Source organism: Eucyclogobius newberryi, unplaced genomic scaffold (assembly GCF_026437365.1).
Source record: "Eucyclogobius newberryi isolate DKJ021-1_F unplaced genomic scaffold, fEucNew1.0.hap1 SCAF_12, whole genome shotgun sequence".
In the NCBI taxonomy this organism is placed as follows: Eukaryota; Metazoa; Chordata; class Actinopteri; order Gobiiformes; family Gobiidae; genus Eucyclogobius; species Eucyclogobius newberryi.
The window spans coordinates 7,360,990-7,379,758 of NW_027315746.1; the positions used below are offsets into that span (position 1 = coordinate 7,360,990).

An 18,769-nucleotide genomic window follows, 5' to 3' on the forward strand; every position below is an offset into this window, starting at 1 on the left:
AAACTGTCCAGGAAATGTCCTCTTAGTGTTTTCAGTATGACTACTATTACTACTACACAGAGTATCTTGTGTTGATGCTAGTTTTAGTATAGATTGGTATCAAATGTTCTTTTGACAACCCTAGTGACCTAATAAGCAATATTGATTAATCAAATTAGATGGAAGTTGTGCAGTGGACTATGCAGTGCACAAATATTGTGACTTGGGGCAGTGGCAGTAATTAGGTTAGTTTACCAGGAACAGCATCTGTTGTAAAATAAATGGTTAAATAAGTGGAACTGGCCTCCAGCTGTTTGGATCACTGTGATCTTTGCTGAGACTCTGAGGTTAACCACAGCTCTGAGCCTCACTCCGGCCTCACTCCGGCCTCACTCCGGCCTGTCAGGAGCTTTTCCAAACTGGCCCAGGCTCAAATACCTCCGTTGCTATGGTCACACCCTTTGCCTTGGCCACTGCAGCCTTTGTCAGTGAAGAGCTTTTCCCTGAGAACATGTGAGACTAATGTGCGGAGTCATGATGAAGAGAACAACCAAACTCACTAGATATTAGGACATAGTATAAGTGATGAACTCTTCAAATACTTGAACTGGAGGAATAGTTTATCTGTTATTTCCTCTTGACCGGCCCAGACCACACGCTTTAACGACAAACGACGCACTAAACCCTCGTACATCTCAGGTAAAAGAAGTCACATTTTGCTCTGAATGTGACTATGACATCGAGAGACGCATGCTACAAATGAGCGTCTGCGATTGTTTTGTTTTTTGGGATTCGAGGGTCGTTTCGCTCCTCTTTGCCCACGTTTGTGTTTGCGTCTCGGCCGTGGAACTGCTTATGTCGTCGTAACTGTTCAGAGCGCCACGGAAACGACGGTACAAAAAGCCTGCAAGGGTCAAATCGGCCGTGGAATCGGCGACGTCGCTGACCTGCATGGATGAAGGGGAGGATTTGGAGGAACAGAAAGATTATTGCAATTTATCAAACGCATATTGAGAGTGATTTGACAGGCCGCGAAGTAGACGGGGGCCGGGGGCCGTAAGCAGTCAAATCTCCGGCAGGCCCGCTGTTTGAATTAGGAGGGGCCCCCCGTGCACCTGTATCTAATTTCCTCAAAAAAACAAATCAAGATTTAACTAGTAATTTGGTCATATTTGGGGCATTTTCATCGCTTAAGTTTTGTTTTGACAGACATGCCTACTTGGCAGTCTTCTTGCTTCTCATTGGCCGAGCGGTCTCCGTGATCTAATTCCGATGAAAGCGGGCATCTGATTGGCCGCTGCGTTCGGTTGTGTTCGGTTGTACTCGGAAATGCTCGGTCTAATTTTGCCCCAAAAGTGATCTCTAGGTTGGCAGGCGTCAATCTCTCCTCAGTCCACAATTCAGTCTTTTTAAAGTTGTTTGCAACAAAAGCTGTAATTTTGCACATTAGGGACAATGTCAATGTGGAAATATCCAAGGGCCCCGCCCTTTTTGACTTGTTAGCATCGGGGCAATGTATATATGTTAGTAGTTTATTTTGTAGGCTGTGATTTTATATATTCCACAAGATCTCCTTGTGTCAAATGCTGTAAACAGTATTCATTATGTATCTAATAAACATTATTATATTAAATTAAACAGTTTTAAACATCATGATCTCTGGTTTATATGATTCAGTATTTGTGCTCTTCATATCAAATAACAGATACAAGTACTTTAAATTGTTTTACATGCTAATAACCAGGTTTAAAACAACACATTTATCTTATGACGCAGCGATGCCGCGCGCACTTGCGGGCCCCTGAAATTGCTGGGGGTCCCCTAACTTTTTAGGTAGGGGGGCCTCCCTGGCCCCTAACTTTGAAAATCTATTTCTCAGCCTGTTTGAGCGATTTGATTTAGTTTTGAATCATAAATAAGAAGTTTGCTTACAGTTACGGACGTCAAGATTATAAGTTTAATTGATAATCGTGATTATTCAGGTCAGAATATAATCGCATGAACCAAAAAAAGTAATAATCTTGGCCATTTTATTATATATTCAGCCTGAAAAATAGACCTAAATGTAAATAACTTTTTTTATCCGGATGTTTTTGTCACGTTTAACTTTATTTAGTCAATCAATTTGTTACATTTGGTAAAGCCGGTCACAAACTTGAGAAACATTAACACATTACGTTAACCTGTTACCACCCACCTGTCCGCTGGCGAACATTTTCTATATCTCAAATATTCTCTTACATCATCACTTTTATTTCCGTGGTCAATACCAGCAAGCCATACATCATTTTAAAGCTTATTTTCTCAACAAAACAAATATGTCATTGATTTACATTGAATAATATGCCCCAAGAAGTAATTGCCAATAGTTTGTGAGAAAGTCTCAACTTTTACAAACGCATGTCCTGTTTGCTGTTTATGACGGACGAAACGGCTTTAATTCTGTACATCCTTGTACTCAGTCTGTCCGTAAGGAACCATTGAAAAACAATATCCACTTGTATTTTTCCTGAAGTTATCTGATTTCGAGATATTGTCACGTAAACAAACTTTTCTTCGTTTCTCGCCGGACGAGAATGCGCTTGTCCGCCGCATTTCTCCGTCCATAACAAATGACCTGTTTAACTTATACGATAGTGTTTGACATCGATCTCTTCCTTAGACTGTTACCTACAGAATGAGACCATCCACGAATTTTTCTGTCACCGGGTTTGTTTGCTACAGCCTCCGGAGGAAAAAAAATTGGCGCTTCTGAAGCGCGCGTCCATCTTTGTTTTTAGCCCTTAGCTTCTGCTAACAGGCACGCAGGAGACTCTGAGTGACATATTATTCTAGCCAATGAGGAGAGCTTTCTCCTGGTAGGCGGGACAAAGGGTTTATTTACACAGAATTCTCCCTGTTCTCATGGTAAGGCTGTCAGAGCCTAGATTTTTCTGCATTTTGCGACCTAGATTTTACGCATCACGTTTTCTGATTTTATTAGCCTTTGGGACGCGTATTTTGTTATATGTATTATTATATCAATACAAAATAAAATAAAAATGTTATAATTTTTTTTTTCATCTTTATATGGGAAATTCATGGGTAAACTCATAAATACACATTTTCACATTCAATGTTTTTAGCAGTTATAATGTAATATAATTTATGATCATAGAGGAGCTAAAATTGTAATAAAGCAGTTTGGCACAGTTGGCACATATTTGGATCACTTGTTCCGAATATACTTTTTGATACAAAAAGGTCAACAGCACCAAAATGCCTGTTCCTAGAGATCTGAAACTTTACACAGTTGCTGTCAACAAGATGAACATCATGTACAGTGAACAGCATATGCACACAATGAAGTATGTCATGCTCAGGACCATTACAAATTGACAATATTCAGGCGAGACTAAAAAAAAGATGTTTGGTTAATGTTTGGGCCTCTGTAGTGCAAGTTCTGAAGCCCTGACAGTGTCATGTGCACATCTGCAGAAACTAGAAGGCCTAAGCTTTCTAATGATGCGTCACACTTGCATGTGGAACATAAGATCCTCTTTTAATAAGCAATGCCATTTGGGTCCAACCATTGTGCACAGGGCGAAAATAGGTGGGTGGTAACAGGTTAAAAGTTTCACTGTTGTTTTGTCGTGAATAATCGTTAAATTGGGGCGTTTTTCTCACAATAATTACATCCCTACTCGCCGTGCACATTTAAATTAATCGATTAATTGAGAACGACTAGTTGATCATGTGTTTGGCATTATTGAATCAAAATGTCCAAAACTGATATACTCGCTCCGATTTGCATTCAATAATACGCTTTATTCACACATCCATCTAGACTCTTTCAGTCACAATAACTTTAACAATCACATTTATTTACTGTATTTTCTGGACTATAAGTTGCACCTTTTTTCATAGTTTTGGCCGGGGTGTGAGTTATACTTATATTTATACTTATACTCCGGAGCAACTTATATGTGATATTATTTGTTATTTTCACACTTGCAACTGCATTTCATACTCCAGTGCAACTTATATATGTTTTTTTCTTCTCTATTATGCATTTTTTGGCTGTTGCGACTTATACTCCGGAAAATACGGTAGTTGATAGTGTTAAAAAGTCTCTGCACATTAGACATTTGACCATAGATCTCACATCCATAGTAACCATTTAAAAAAGCACTTATGATTGAGAAATTGTGATTTTTATTCCGTGTCGATACGATTTTTTGTTCTTTACGGCCGGTTCCAGGAGGTGAACGTGTGAATCAAAATACTTTCATTCTTAAGCACATTTTTGGAGCCTCTTTGGGTCTAAATCCGGCCGTGTCTTTGGCCCAGACCCTCACTTTCCCTTTAGCCCGCTGCGATAAACTTAGCCGTGTGGGATTTTACTTTTTGAAATCCTCCTCGTTCCATGTTTTCCCCCTGCGTTTGTTTCGTTCCAGACGATAAAAATAGCGGCGAGTCACAGAAGGCAAACGAGACTTTCCCGGTACACTTTTTTGTGTTGTTTTTCTTAGAATTCTCCAGAACAGTTGCTGCTCGAGTGATTTCTTTATATTTATAGTTTTGTTTTTTTTGTTCTGGTGTGGCGTCGTCTACATTTATAGAGTGTTTGTTTGACCCTGTCGTCGTTAAGCATCCAGACGTGAGGTGTGATCTCGATGAGGCAAGGTCTGTGGGATTCCATTCAAGTAGGTTTTGTTGAAGTACCAGCGTCTTACGAAACAAAACGATACACTTTTCTATAAGATCTAATGGGGCTGGTCCAATATGTGTGTAGCACAAATGTGAATAATCATTTAACTTTGATAAATGAGAGCTCGCTAAAGAGTAACCTCACAATTCTAATATATGTATGTTCAGCTCACATCTGTAGTGACACGGGCCTCCACCAGGGGCCAATGTGTCGCATCGAACCATAAAACTACATTTACATGAACAGAGTGGAACAATCTCCCTCCTGAACTAAAAGACAAACAAACACTTAATGTGGTGTTGGAACGATCGAACTTTAGCATTAACGATGAAACATTCTCCCCTCGTTATGAGCCCAATGTAGCACTTTGGCAACTGTTTTATGACATGCAACAGAGAAATGTGTGCGTACTAGGTAAATGTATAACTGTACACTCCCAGGAATATAAAAAACAGGACAAATGCTCTTAATTGTTGAGTGTGTTTCGTTTGCACTTTATCATTAGCTTCAATCTGAGCTTAATGTCTCTGTATGTTGTCCCCTGTTTAATTTTTTTTTTATGAATGTCCTAAATTGTCCTTCCATGTTGGTTTTGTCGAGTAAATTAAGGCATATTTAGTTTAAATATACCTGAAATGATTGTGTCAAAGGGTTCAAATGCTGTAATGCTATTGCTTTCACTGTATTTGAAGTCCATATGACAGGTTCTGCTGTTTTTCTAATTATGACATAATTTGGTGGCGTAGAACCTGTGCTAAATATTTATGAAGTAGAGCTGAAACTGAATCCTGTGTGATGTCATCAACGTGCGACGTGCCGTTGAAAACACACAGTTTACACTCAACTGACACACTTTTCTGACCGTTTAAACCATCGTTCGACAAAATAAATGTGTTATATGGGATTGTTGTTTGTCAAATCATAACTGTTGTGTAATTTATCTGGATTTTGGCTCTTGTTTACAGTCTGGTTGCTAGGTAACAGTTGTGGCATCACTTCTACCTGTGTCTTGTTTGCTGCTCATGTCCAACCAGGAAGTACAATTATAAACTTTACCAAAAAATGGTCAAACTGGAGACAAACGGGCAGAATGTTGAGTAAAATCTGAAATGGAATTGAGTTCACTGCGTTTTAGTGAAATGTGTAGTCTGAATACTGACCATGTTTACCCTGATTTATTCATTAATTGTGTTTAAATTACTTGCTTCATGTGCTTGAACTACCAGGTGTCGACATTTCAAAACATATATATGAAAATGCTTTGTAGTAACACCAATTGTTTTGTTGTATTGGACAGAAGCGCTGCAGTGGCTCAGATATTTGTAGAAATAAAACTATTGTTAAACCTCACTGTTTAGAGAGTTGTGTGGGACAATTAGAGCTTGATATTAACTCCTTTATTTCACAAAGACTCCAATCTGGTCTCTTTCAGGGCAGGGATCCATTCATTTCAGTTAACGAAATTGGAATAAAGCTTATAAACAACAATGATGGAACATTTCACTGTTTCAGAATGACATGATGAGCGTAACGCAGCGGGACTTTTTGAAATGGCTCATGGTGTTTGTTCCATTTCTTTTTGTTTAAAGTCCAGCTGTGAGTGTCACGACTCATGGTTTTTGGCTCTCGCTCCTTTGTGCTTTGACCCTCGTCCGTCCCGTCCCAGGCCACCCTCCGAGTGCAGAGTGTGGGTGCTGCTTGGAGCCCTTTTCCCTCAACGGAAACTTGTATAAAAATACCACCTGGCTGATCACCACTTCCTCAAACACGCCGGGGTTTTCTCTTTGTAATTTAGAAAGTGTTAAATATAGGCTTTGATGGTGAGGAGGGTTTTATTTAGACTTTTACGCACACGTTTTGTAGCTAAAAATTAAGTTTTTGTGATTCGGCTGTGCACGCTTTTGGCCCTGTGTCGCCTCGTATTGTACAGCTTTAGAATGACTTGTTTTTATACATAAAGATGTCGAGATTATGAGGTAAATATTGATCATTGTGATTATTTAGGGTGCAATTTTAATCACAAAGACTAAAAAATTATAATTGTGACATTTCTAGCGGAAAGATTTTTTTTCAATTTATAGAAAAGTAAACATTTTTGAACAAAATTAAGTATTTTTTTGTGCTATTAAAAAAAAGTGGGTTATTTTAGAAGCAAAATTAAGTCAGCCTCTCCTCAAAGTAAACTTGAAAGTAAAGTGTTTTTTTATATCATCGTTTGTGTCAAATTAGTCATTCAGAAAGTTTGAGTTCATAAAGCGAGTCACATATTGAAGAAAACAATAAGGAAAGAACATTTAAGATTTTATTGTTGTTTTGGTCGTGACGTTAATAATCGCGATCATGGATGTCAATATTAGGTTAGATCGATAATCGTGATTATTCAGGTCACAGTATAAACCGTAAGAACCAAAAATAAATTATTGTGACAATTTTAGATGTTGCTTTTCAATGTACTGCCCAAATCTTTTTATCTGTCTTTTTGTCACATTTTAACTCTATGGTTTTCCAGATAATTAAATTTTGTAAAGCCGGACACAAACTTGAGGAATAGGACAGTGGTCACAATAATCATAACACTAACATTTGAAATCGTGACATTCCGACTATAAATATTTGATTCTAATATTGATATTGCGAGCTGTTTTATGGAGTATTTTACAAAGTTTTGTTGTGACAGAGCTACTATTGTTTTGTTGCTCGTTTTAGAGAAAGTAAACCAGGTTCACTCAAACATTTGACACATTCACATTTTTGATGATTAAAACTGGTGTGTTTTATGTTAAGTTTGTGCAGGTTGTGCTTGAACAAAAGAAATACTGTTGTTGAACTATATTTGCTCCTTTTTAAAATGAATGATGGATTGCAGAATATAATGAGCGACACATCGGTTATATTGTGGTATTCTCATCGTATCGTGGGCGTCGGATCTTGAGAAACCTTGTGATTCCCGGCTCTATGAGAGTTTTGAAACATCTCATCAAACACCTGGATTTGTGTTGCGTTTCATTTGCATGTTTAATGAATCATGCGTATTTAACAAATTGCACAATTCTGTCACATTTATCGACGGGACGACTTGTGACTAGATGACTCTAAAAGATAATCTTAGTAGGATTTCATAACTGTAATCGTTATCTGGACTCTACAGACTCCAAAGCACATACAGTATTTTCTGGACTATAAGTCGCACTGGAGTATAAGTCGCACCTGCCAAAAAATGCATAATAGAGAAGAAAAAAAACATAAGTAAATTGCACTGGAGTATGAAATGCAGTTGCAAATTTGAAAATAACAAACCATATCTCACAAAAGTCGCTCCATAGTATAAGTATACAGGTATAAATATAAGTAAGTCGCACCCCGGCCAAAACTATGAAAAATGGTGCAACTTGTCCAGAAAATATGGTAAATAACACATTAAAACAGAGACGGTGGCAATATTAAATAAACATGCAGGAATAGAATAAACCATTTCAGATTATTATTAAAGGCGGTATGGACGATTTTTTTTCAGCAAATTCTACATCATATTTCCTCGTGGCGTGGATAAATCATTTGTCCTGCCACGTATCAATCATAAAACACACCTATCGCTCACCTGCAGCCGCGTGCGGTTCGTCCCCACGTTTCTGCGTGCCTAAGCGCATGGATCTATCATTATATAGTTCCCTCAGTGTACGGGGCAAAATGAAGACGGAGAAAGACAGTTCGAGCTGATGCAGAAGTGGACAGAAATCTATGGGAGACGAGAGATGCGATGCGCTCCGTTGTGCTAATAAACAAACACACGTGTGTGTTGTATCAGTCCACACGGGGGAGTGGCATGAGCACTTCCACCTGCGTTCTCAAATCACCGAAAAATCGTCCATACCGCCTTTAATAGAACACTTTATCTGTAAATATTCTCGGGCTGTGCTCAATATATATCGTGACTGACTTCTTGGCAATACGTGTATTGATACAGATATGTGCAGCGTGATACTTTTAAACAACATAAAGTCTTTAGAGATTGCACAGTTCTACACTTCTGACCCTACAGACTGATGCATCAAGTTGTATTCTGATATGGTGGTCCGTGTGAACAGGAAATTCTGCTGCATTTTCATATTCTACTTAATCAAAACATAATTTTAAGTCAAATTTTAACACCGGTTTTAACATGTATCCATGAATCAGGACGTGTATCGTATAGTATCAAGTTCAGACTATTGGAATAAGTATTGTATGGTGAGGTACTAGGCAAAACCCAGCCCTAAAATATTCTCCATCTAGAAGCTTTCAGTCCCCATATTTTAACCCTTTATTTGGTTGACAAAATATTTTAAAAGTCCATGTACAACAGAAATAACAGTTTAACTAGTCGACTACTAAAATAAGCATTCGTTTCAAACACCTTTTCACAACGTTCTGAGGCCACGGTGGAGTTTTGCAATCTTGATAAAGCACACTAACAGCACACTTCCTGGTTCTCGGATGACAAAACACTTCCTAATCAAATGCAGACAGCACACAGGGGTCTCGTTTTGACCCCACAAGCTGCTTCTACAATGAGTCTGTGCCGGGGCGAAGCTAAATTGACCTCGTTCTGCGGACAACGTTGCGCAAAAGACTGTTCCTCCCCGTTTGATTCCCCATGCCTGACCTCTGACCCCTCTGTTCCAGGTGCATGATGGTCCGACAGAGCGTCCGCAGTGACAGTTAGTCTGGAGGCGGGCCATGGCCAAACCCGGGAGCGACCGCGATGGAGCCATGGTGGACAAGCAGCCTGCGGGCAAGAAGGTAAACAAACACGCCGTGTAAACAAGGGCGTCATGTAAACAAGGGCGTCATGTAAACAAGGGCGTCATGTAAACAAGGGCGTCATGTAAACAAGGGCGTCATGTAAACAAGCGCGTCGCGTAAACAAGCGCGTCGCGTAAACGAACACGTCGTGTAAACAAGCGCGTCACGGTTTTAGAAGCCATTGTTCTCTCTATTGAACATTGTGATACACACACACACACACACACACACACACACATGTTTTATTCCGGATAAGAAAATGCATGAATTTTCATGTTTATCCACAAAGCTTATGCAAAGTTTCTTCGGGTCGGGCTGAAGTGGCTGCGGCTAACGCTAAGCTAACAGGCGCTCAGCGGGGCCCTGTTGGATGGTTTTATTGTTTAACCGTTCGGTTTATGTAGAGTATGGAAGATGTGTGTGATGTTGGTGTTAGGTTTGTGTCCGGTTTTTTGCCTTTGGTCAAATAGAATGGAAAAGGGAGGCGTGTAACAGTAGCAACGTTTTGAGCCTAAAGCTCTTCTTCAGGCCTGTGTACACGCTGGTGCATGGTGTGTGTCTGTCTCAGTAGTTCCGCGCTGTTTACCGCCCTCTACGGGAGGGAGCTTCTAAACGGCTGCCCGGACAATTTTTAATAAATTAACGTTATTGAAAAGTATCGATACGGCGACTCCGTATCGGAGCCCGTGACGATATATCGCCGTATCGATATTTTGAACACAGTCCTAGTTCTTTTTGACATTTTGATTTAATAATGCCGTAATTAACATATTTTTGTAGTTTTCAGAGCACAATTACAATAAAAATAAGGGACGGAACTAATGGTTATTTTTGTAATCGATTAGCCTAGCAATTACTCTTTTGATTAAATGGTTATTTGGGAGAAAGAATGATATTTTTTATTAAAATTGATAAATTGACACATTTCCCATGTCATCTTTGTGATTCTTGCTCTGTCTGAGAAATAAAACCTCTTCTCTCAGTCTGTGTATAGACCAACAATTATCTGACTAGTTCTGTCATCGATTGGTTGCGATGAATCAAAATACAATACATTTTTAAAAAATTGTCTATTACCGTAAAAGTCGGACTATAAGAACCCTGCTGCCTTTACAACTATAGATGTGTACGGGCCAATGGCCACTTGTTGCACCGTTCATAACGTCACTCGAAACTTGAAAAAGCACGTCCTAGATAATGAATATCTACCGACATTTCCACTGTTAAAAAAGAAAAAGCCACAAAATGTACTTCAAAATGTATAAATATCACTTTAATCAGCCAAAACATTGAGCGTATTTCCACTTTTCTGTCTGGAGAGTCTGTGTGTATACTGTGTGTATACTGTGTGTATACTGTGTGTATACTGTGTGTATACTGTGTGTATACTGTGTGTATACTGTGTGTATACTGTGTGTGCACTGTGTGCGACGCTGCAGTGACAAAGTCGTCTGTCGACAAACTTAATGAAGTAAAAGAATGTAAACAAATGGTGAACCACGCGACGCTTGAGCTGCTTTTGTTGTGGACATGTGTCACTGTTGTGGACATGTGTCACTGTTGTGGACATGTGTCACTGTTTACAACCAGAGTAAGTGAGCTGTACTGCTTTTACTTTGGGACAGAAAGACTAAACGCACAGGGACAACTTCAGACAAATACTGTAAATGCACTTTTTGTATTCAATGTAAAAAGAAAATGACTAGAATTGTGCTTGGTCTTACTTCGTGGCAAAGTGTCTTGTAACGTTAGACACGGTTGTGGACCCGTGTTAGCAGCAGCAGTAGCGTTTTTGCTGGCAGCAGTAGCAGTAGGGTGTTTGCTAGCAGCAGCAGCAGTAGCGTGTTTGCTGGCAGCAGTAGTAGTAGGGTGTTTGCTAGCAGCAGCATTAGGGTGTTTGCTAGCAGCAGCAGTAGCGTGTTTGCTAGTAGCAGCAGCAGTAGTAGCGTGTTTGCTAGTAGCAGCAGTAGTAGCGTGTTTGCTAGTAGCAGCAGTAGTAGCGTGTTTGCTAGTAGCAGCAGTAGTAGGGTGTTTGCTAGCAGCAGCAGCAGCAGCAGTAGGGTGTTTGCTAGCAGCAGCAGCAGTAGGGTGTTTGCTAGCAGCAGCAGCAGTAGGGTGTTTGCTAGCAGCAGTAGGGTGTTTGCTAGCAGCAGCAGTAGGGTGTTTGCTAGCAGCAGCAGCAGCAGTAGGGTGTTTGCTAGCAGCAGCAGCAGTAGGGTGTTTGCTAGCAGCAGCAGCAGTAGGGTGTTTGCTAGCAGCAGTAGGGTGTTTGCTAGCAGCAGCAGCAGCAGCAGTAGGGTGTTTGCTAGCAGCTGCAGCAGCAGCAGTAGGGTGTTTGCTAGCAGCTGCAGCAGCAGCAGTAGGGTGTTTGCTAGCAGCTGCAGCAGCAGCAGTAGGGTGTTTGCTAGCAGCAGCAGTAGGGTGTTTGCTAGCAGCAGCAGTAGGGTGTTTGCTAGCAGCAGCACTAGGGTGTTTGCTAGCAGCAGCAGTAGGGTGTTTGCTAGCAGCAGCAGCAGCAGCAGCAACAGTAGGGTGTTTACTAGCAGCAGCAGCAGCAGCAGCAGCAGCAGTAGGGTACGGACTCCTTCTCTTCGCTGATGCTGACCATTCGCTTAAAGATGAAAAAGGCGGCAAAAAACGGCCAAAAACGTGGGCCGCGAGGTCCAGACTCGCAGCCGCACGGAGGAAACGCTTTGTTTATTTAGATGATGATTAAGAAGAAAGAAATGTGCAAGGAGTTCTACGGAAAAGCATTACGACGCACCGCCTTATCAGTTTGTGAAACGCACTTCGCAATAAGAGTAATTTTGATCGTTTGTGTTGGTGAGATTGCTCCAGGGTTCTATACTCGGGGCTTTCTACTGTTTTATTATTGGTTTTTGAGGTGGGCAAATCATCAAAAAATGTGAGAGTTGCCCTGAAGATGACAACATTTTGAATTCAACGCTGCAAAAAGAGAGGATTAAATTCCTTTGTGGGTGATCTCAACATTCATTTCACGCGCGCCTGATCATTAAATTTACCAGTTGAGGTTAAAAGACGAGATTTAACACATTTTGTCGAGACCGCCCTCCCTTTCTCCTGTGATCATGACAACCGTTGAGATTGTCATCTAGAATTTTGATTTCATCCCCAAATAACTCGTTTTCACAGTATTTCGTAGTATTTGAGAGTCATTATTATTTAAATGCGTGACAGAATTGTACAAATACTAGATTGTGCACACGTGTGGGAAATGATCTTGTGAGACATAAAAGGGTTTAAACACGGGTGAGTCACACTTCAGCAGAACAGATGGGCTTCTACATAAAACTTTACCAATAAAATGTACATTGTTGGTGTGTTTTTTAACGCGCGCTGAAAACTAAATGCAGAAAACCAGCTCCCGATTATTTGCAGCGTGTCCTTCCCCAGTCTCATCCCAATTTTTAATCCGCACAGTCCTGTCAAATGATAGAAAAAAAGAAATAAAATAAAAAAAATGTTTATTCTATTTTGCCATTTTTAATTTAATAATGCTTCAGTCTATGGAAAATGTCTTTTTCCATATGTTTTTGAGTCTTTATTGTCCAGATAAGTCACAATTATCCAATCAAAACAACCATACTAGTCGAAACGCTCACATTATGAAGCCTACGGGCAAAAAAATCCTATAAATAAAAAAAATCTGTAATTTTGTCGTCTTTTTTGCCATTTTAATTGAATTATGCCTCAGTCTTTGTGATAAAAACGTCTTTTTCCATGTGTTTTTGAGTCTATATAGTCCAGATAAGTCACAATTACTCCAATCAAAACGTCCAGACTAGTCTCAGCCTTCACATTTTAACTACATTGTGTCTCGTTTTGCCTTTCCCCTCCAGAGTAAGGACAAGTTGTCCCCCTTCACCAAGACTCCGAAGTTGGACCGGAGTGAGTTGCTGGGGAAGGAGGCCAAGTCCAAGTCCTCCATGAAACGCAAGCTCTCGTTCAGCTCCAGCTCACCGCCCTCAGAGCCCCGCGCCGAGCCCCGGGCAGAGGAGCGCGACTCGGACACAGGTACAGCTCCGTCCCCCCTGGCGCCACGCTCATGGCGCCCTCTGCTGGACACGCACAGCAACGTCACTGCAGCTTCAGACACGGTTTACTTTTGAGTTGTACTTCCACTTAGCTTTACCATTTTGATTATTGATTGATTAGATCTTCTGTTCGAGTTGTGTTTTTTTCTCAGTTTAATGTTGTATTTTGTTTCAGGAAGACATTTTAAAAGACTAGACATTGGTGGTATTGAAACATTTATTGGAAAAAATTGACAATATCACATTTTGTTAAGGAGAATTTGCCGTAACTGTCCAAAACGAGGGTCTAAAGTTATATTTATGTAATTTTGGTGTTGCATTCACATTTTCGTCCAACCGAGATGTTTAAAGCTGCATTTTACCACATTCCTGATTTTCATTTGTTAGTATTATTACTCTTTTAGTCTGCAAATCCTAAAATGTCTTAACACGTTTGGTTTTAATTATGGAAATCTTCCTTTGTGGCATTCCTGCTGACTTTAGACGTTATATATTTGCTCACGTGTTGTTCTTCTCCATTCATAAACTAAAACCAACATTTATATTTTAGTCATGTTTCTTTTGGTGACAAAGCGCTGCAAACCAACTTTGGCTAACTTTTTAATTACATTTTTTTTAGATTTCAAATTAAACCATGTTTAAATACATTCGCATTATCTCCAAAAAAATAAAAAATACATATAGGGCTGAATGATATTGTTAAATAAAAAAAAGATCATTATTCTTATATTACCGATGGATCTATTACCATTGCTGTTACCGTAGGGTTGTCAAAAGTACTAATCTCTACTAAAACTCACTTGAGCACATAATAGTATGAAATAAAATCATATTAAAAGGACAAAATGTAAAGTTTTAGAATGTTTTAGAACTTGATCAAAGCTGGAATAAGACCAATGTTAAATTAAGACACTGTAATCAAGAGGACTGTTGTTTTGTGTTGAGAAAGTTGGTCTATTGTCTAAAACCTTGAACTAAATAGCATTTTTCATGATCTGCACGGTATAAAGTATAGAGTATATTCTTTAGATTTAAACGTTTTATTATTGTGACGACACTAGATTAAAAATAATTCCAATCTTGCAGCATCAACGCTTGAGATGCTGTTGTACGTGAACCAGGTTGAGACCGGCAGAAGATATTTAGTTTCTTCCTTTTTGCCGTGGATGACAAATACTGTACCGCCGTGAACGTGCTGCTCCAGTGTAAAGTCGCGGGGCAGCGCCGTGTCTGTGGCTTCTCGCCGGGCGTCTCAATGAACACGACGGACTCTTGTATCCAGTGGTATAATTGTTGGCCTGTCACAGTATTATGACTCGATCGATGCGCGAGAACGAGGAAACGGGGCAAAAACTGTCTTCTCGATCTGGAGATCGGCTCCCGAGATTTAGTGTGTTTTCTTTTTTTTTGCATCAGTAATAAAACTTTAACTGCATTTTACGTTTTTGTCTTGCGTAAAATGCAATTGATTTTAAATATTTTTATTTTTTAATCCTTTTTATTCAATGCATTATTATTATTTATTTATGTATGTATTTATTTATTATTCTTTTAATGTTTTTAGTCATTTTTATCCTTTTTTTTTCTCTGTCTGGTAAATAGTGGATCAAACTTTTAACTCGAGCTTTAAAATGTTGCAAGTTATATGTTTTCCTACATCATTGAAGGTGTATTGAGTAACGTTTCGCTACCTGCTCGTCTCCATGGCGATGGTAATGGTGCTTTTTCTGGAATGTTCCACAATATGGTATTTAAAATGTCTGTTTATCATGTCATTACTGGTGTTTTTTATTGCCATTTCGGCTGATTTTTTTTTTTTTTCATAAAACGTCTGACTAAAATGAGCCTCAAACTGAAGCTGTTCCTGAACTCTTTGGAGAACAGGACTCTTTGTGAAGCCGAGACTCGTAGTTTTGGACTCTGATTTACTCTAATTATAAGTGGAAACAAACTCCAGACTCTAAATCCCGCCTAGATTTTCTGTGTCAAATATATGAAGTAGTAAAGCTGCTGTTTGAGGTCTGGACTGACTGAGCATTTGTTGGGTTTTGACCAGTTCTTTTTAAACTTACTCAAAGATGAAGCTAATTTCACACAAAAAATGAGAGTTAGGCACTTTTCTGACCTAAGTCTTACCCCGATTCTTCCCAAAATTGTTTATTTGACTGACAATAAGTGTCGTAGCTTTCAATTTATACTTTACATAGTCAGATCGTTTATTTTATCCTTTTTATTTGATGGTTGACGAATGGAATTGAAAATGTCAACAGGATCTGTGCAGGTACGCTGGAATTATACGTGGTTTTAGGGTCACAAATTTAACACTATTCAGTGGAGCAAAGCATTCCTGTTTCCATGGAGACGTGCAGGTGCCGGTCCCTCAACCAGGAAACTTACACGGTGTGTCTTTTAAAATCAAGGCCTAAAGCGGTCTTCAGCGTAATCTCTTTACACACGGGTCATTGTGACAGGCCTGAGTGTATCGTCGTTGTTGTTGTTGTTGTTGTTGTTGTTGTGCGAGTGTTTGTGTCTGTGCGAGTGACGCTGCCTCTCCTGCTCCTTCTGCTTTGCTCTGTAGACGAATCAGAGCCGGGCGTTTCTACCGAGCCCTGGAGGATGTACTCAGGTAACACCCCCCCCACTCCACCTGCGCCCCGCCCCTCTTTTTGAAACCACACCTCCCTCCTTAAACAATCCAACTCACCCGCAGTTCATAACGGAGACACTAGGCACTTTTGCACGTGTGTGTGTGTGATTTTTTACACCCTCCCTTTGCATCCGCTGACCCTCGTCTCGGCTCAAGCATGTGGTTTGTTTTGTTTTTTCAAACGTCGCTACGGAGATGGGGAGGGGTAGAAGGACTGTCCCGAAAAGAGTAGCGTAGCCTTGTCCTTGGCTGGCTTCAGAGAATGCGTTTTCCACTGAGGAGGTTCGGTACGAGGCAGGTCCATGACGGGACATGTCGTGAAACGGGTTGGCAGGACTGCGCTCGACTAAAATGATTGGTCGACCGGTCAAAACAAGGAAGTATCTCCATGTACGTGACCCAAACTGCGCTCAAACACCACAGCTGCACAGGAGTTCACGCTAAAACAAGTGCTTATACAAAAAACTCACAAGTATTTCTATGTTAAATATATGTATAAATTAGATTAACCAACATCTTCAGCCAACTCACTCCATGTCTATTATGTTTTCGCCGCTGTCACATAAAAATCTTTATAATCTAAATAAAACAATGTATCGACTACCGTATTTTCCGGAGTATAAGTCGCACCAACCCAAAAATGCATAATAGAGAAGAAAAACATATATAAGTAGCACTGGAGTATGAAATGCGGTTTCAAGTGTGAAAATAACAAATAATATCACATAAGTATAAGTCGCACCCTGGCCAAAACTATGAAAAAAGGTGCAATTTATAGTCCGGAAAATACGGTAATCTAATTAAAACAATGAATCGACTGATAAAAATGTTGGTCGACAATGACGCCATCGACCGATTAATCGACTGAATTATTACAGCTCTACTAATTAGTTTTGTTTTGTTTATTTTTAGTTAAAAGATTATTAAAATGACATGTAAACTGCTACATTTAGATACAGTTTAGTGTATTTAGTGTATTTGAGCACAGTCAAAATGGTGTGGATTTGCAATGATTAAGTATTCCTCAAATGTAATACAAAAAAAAAACATTTTTGCTGGATAAGGAGTGCGCTCTAATTACTTTCTTTAAAACTATATTCGACATAATAAACGGTCTGCTTTCCGTCTGTTCTCGCTCATTACTCACGTGAGATTTAGTGAGTTGTGCACAGCCTTATTGATCTTTTTTTTTATTGAAAGTTTATGTTTAGAGCGACTGGTCTGTTTTTTTAAAAAACAGTTGAGATTTTCCCATAACCGAACTCAAATGTCGTGAATCACTATTTACAAATCAAATGACAGCGTGAAATCGCGGGATAAACAAAAGTGCATCAGGAGACATCGTGACCGCTTCCCTCGTCTCCAGAGAGGGTTTACTGCGGTTTAGTTTTTACGGTTTGTACGTTGTTTTTGTTGTCGATTTGTTTCAGAATGATAAACTGGTCGGTAGAGTGGCACAATATTTTGCAATAATCATTATCGCAAGAAAATGAATATATCACAACAATGCGACAGTTTTTTCAAAGTAAAATGTACCCAAGAAATCATAAATTCCTCTTTAGTTTATTCTGATATTATGATGTGTTTGACTAGTAATTCAAGGTTATAACTTAGTCATTTCAAAATTTTAGTTTAATTTAACTGTGTCAAAATGTGTGTTTTATAATATTGCACTAAAACTATCGCAATTAAACACAAAGTTATTGAATATCGCATCTTTTTTCATATCCTGCAGCCCTTGTAACAGCCAGGCAACCATTTATAACTAATCATTTTAGCTTTTGAATGGACAGAAATCCTGACAGAGGAATGCGAATGACTCGTGACGAAGCAAAGCGAACTGTTTCACCAGATTAACCGCCAGTACCGTTTCCACGACGACCCAAAGTGCACCGACCTAAACGCCGTCGCACCAAACCTCTCGGTGGAAACGTGGCTTTAGTTTCCCTCTTTCTGGACACTTCAGCTTGTCATCTGTTCACGGAGAGCTCGACAGATACAAGGCGAAGGGGAACGCCGACCCCCTCCCCCCCCCGTCGCGCCGAAATGCCGACACACCCCCCCCCCCCCCCCCCCACCCCCCCAAACGAGAAGGCGTTCCTCAAAAGTGATGACCTGTGCCTGGTTTATGTTTCAGATAAAGATGGGCCCGATAAGAAGCGAGCCAAGAAGGAGTCCGGAGGCAAAAAGTCGCAGTCGTCGACCCTGTTGTTTGGTTACCCGCTGTCGGAGAGGAAGCAGATGGCTCTCCTCATGCAGATGACCGCCAACAGCCCAGGTTTGTGCCCGTTACCCAGGCGACTTCGATACTACTTCTGTATCCTCGGGCAAGACGCTTCACGCACCTTTCCCCCATGTGTCTGTTAGACTGTAATATAAATGTTACGGCTACAATGAATGGACTAGTTGTGACAAGTTGACAATAAAACCAAAATAATCGTAGCCTTCTGCACAGGACACGCCCTCTGCACAGGACACGCCCTCAAAGCTTTCAAGAGCACGGATTGTGTGTCTGATCCTAAAATATAACACCTGAACAGTTGGAAATTAGGCCGTTAAAACTGTCAGCAAGTAGGCTAACATTTATTAGCATCGCCACACAGTAATATGTAAACT

The 18,769-nt window shown here is 40.0% G+C and overlaps 1 protein-coding gene across 4 annotated transcripts in view; it reads left to right on the top strand.

The window, feature by feature from the left end:
- The window catches only part of ankrd12 (ankyrin repeat domain 12), a 51,712-nt gene that overhangs the window by 15,195 nt on the left and 17,748 nt on the right, over positions 1–18,769 (top strand). For 2 of the 4 annotated variants that reach the window (XM_072440689.1, XM_072440690.1), the window contains exons 2-5: positions 9,332–9,448; positions 13,312–13,486; positions 16,085–16,132; positions 18,291–18,431. In XM_072440689.1, the coding sequence (XP_072296790.1) occupies positions 9,386–9,448; positions 13,312–13,486; positions 16,085–16,132; positions 18,291–18,431 (427 nt within the window). In that variant the 5' untranslated portion in view covers positions 9,332–9,385. The remainder of the gene's footprint in view (positions 1–9,331; positions 9,449–13,311; positions 13,487–16,084; positions 16,133–18,290; positions 18,432–18,769) is intronic. The other 2 variants (XM_072440691.1, XM_072440692.1) reach the window with 1 other exon arrangement.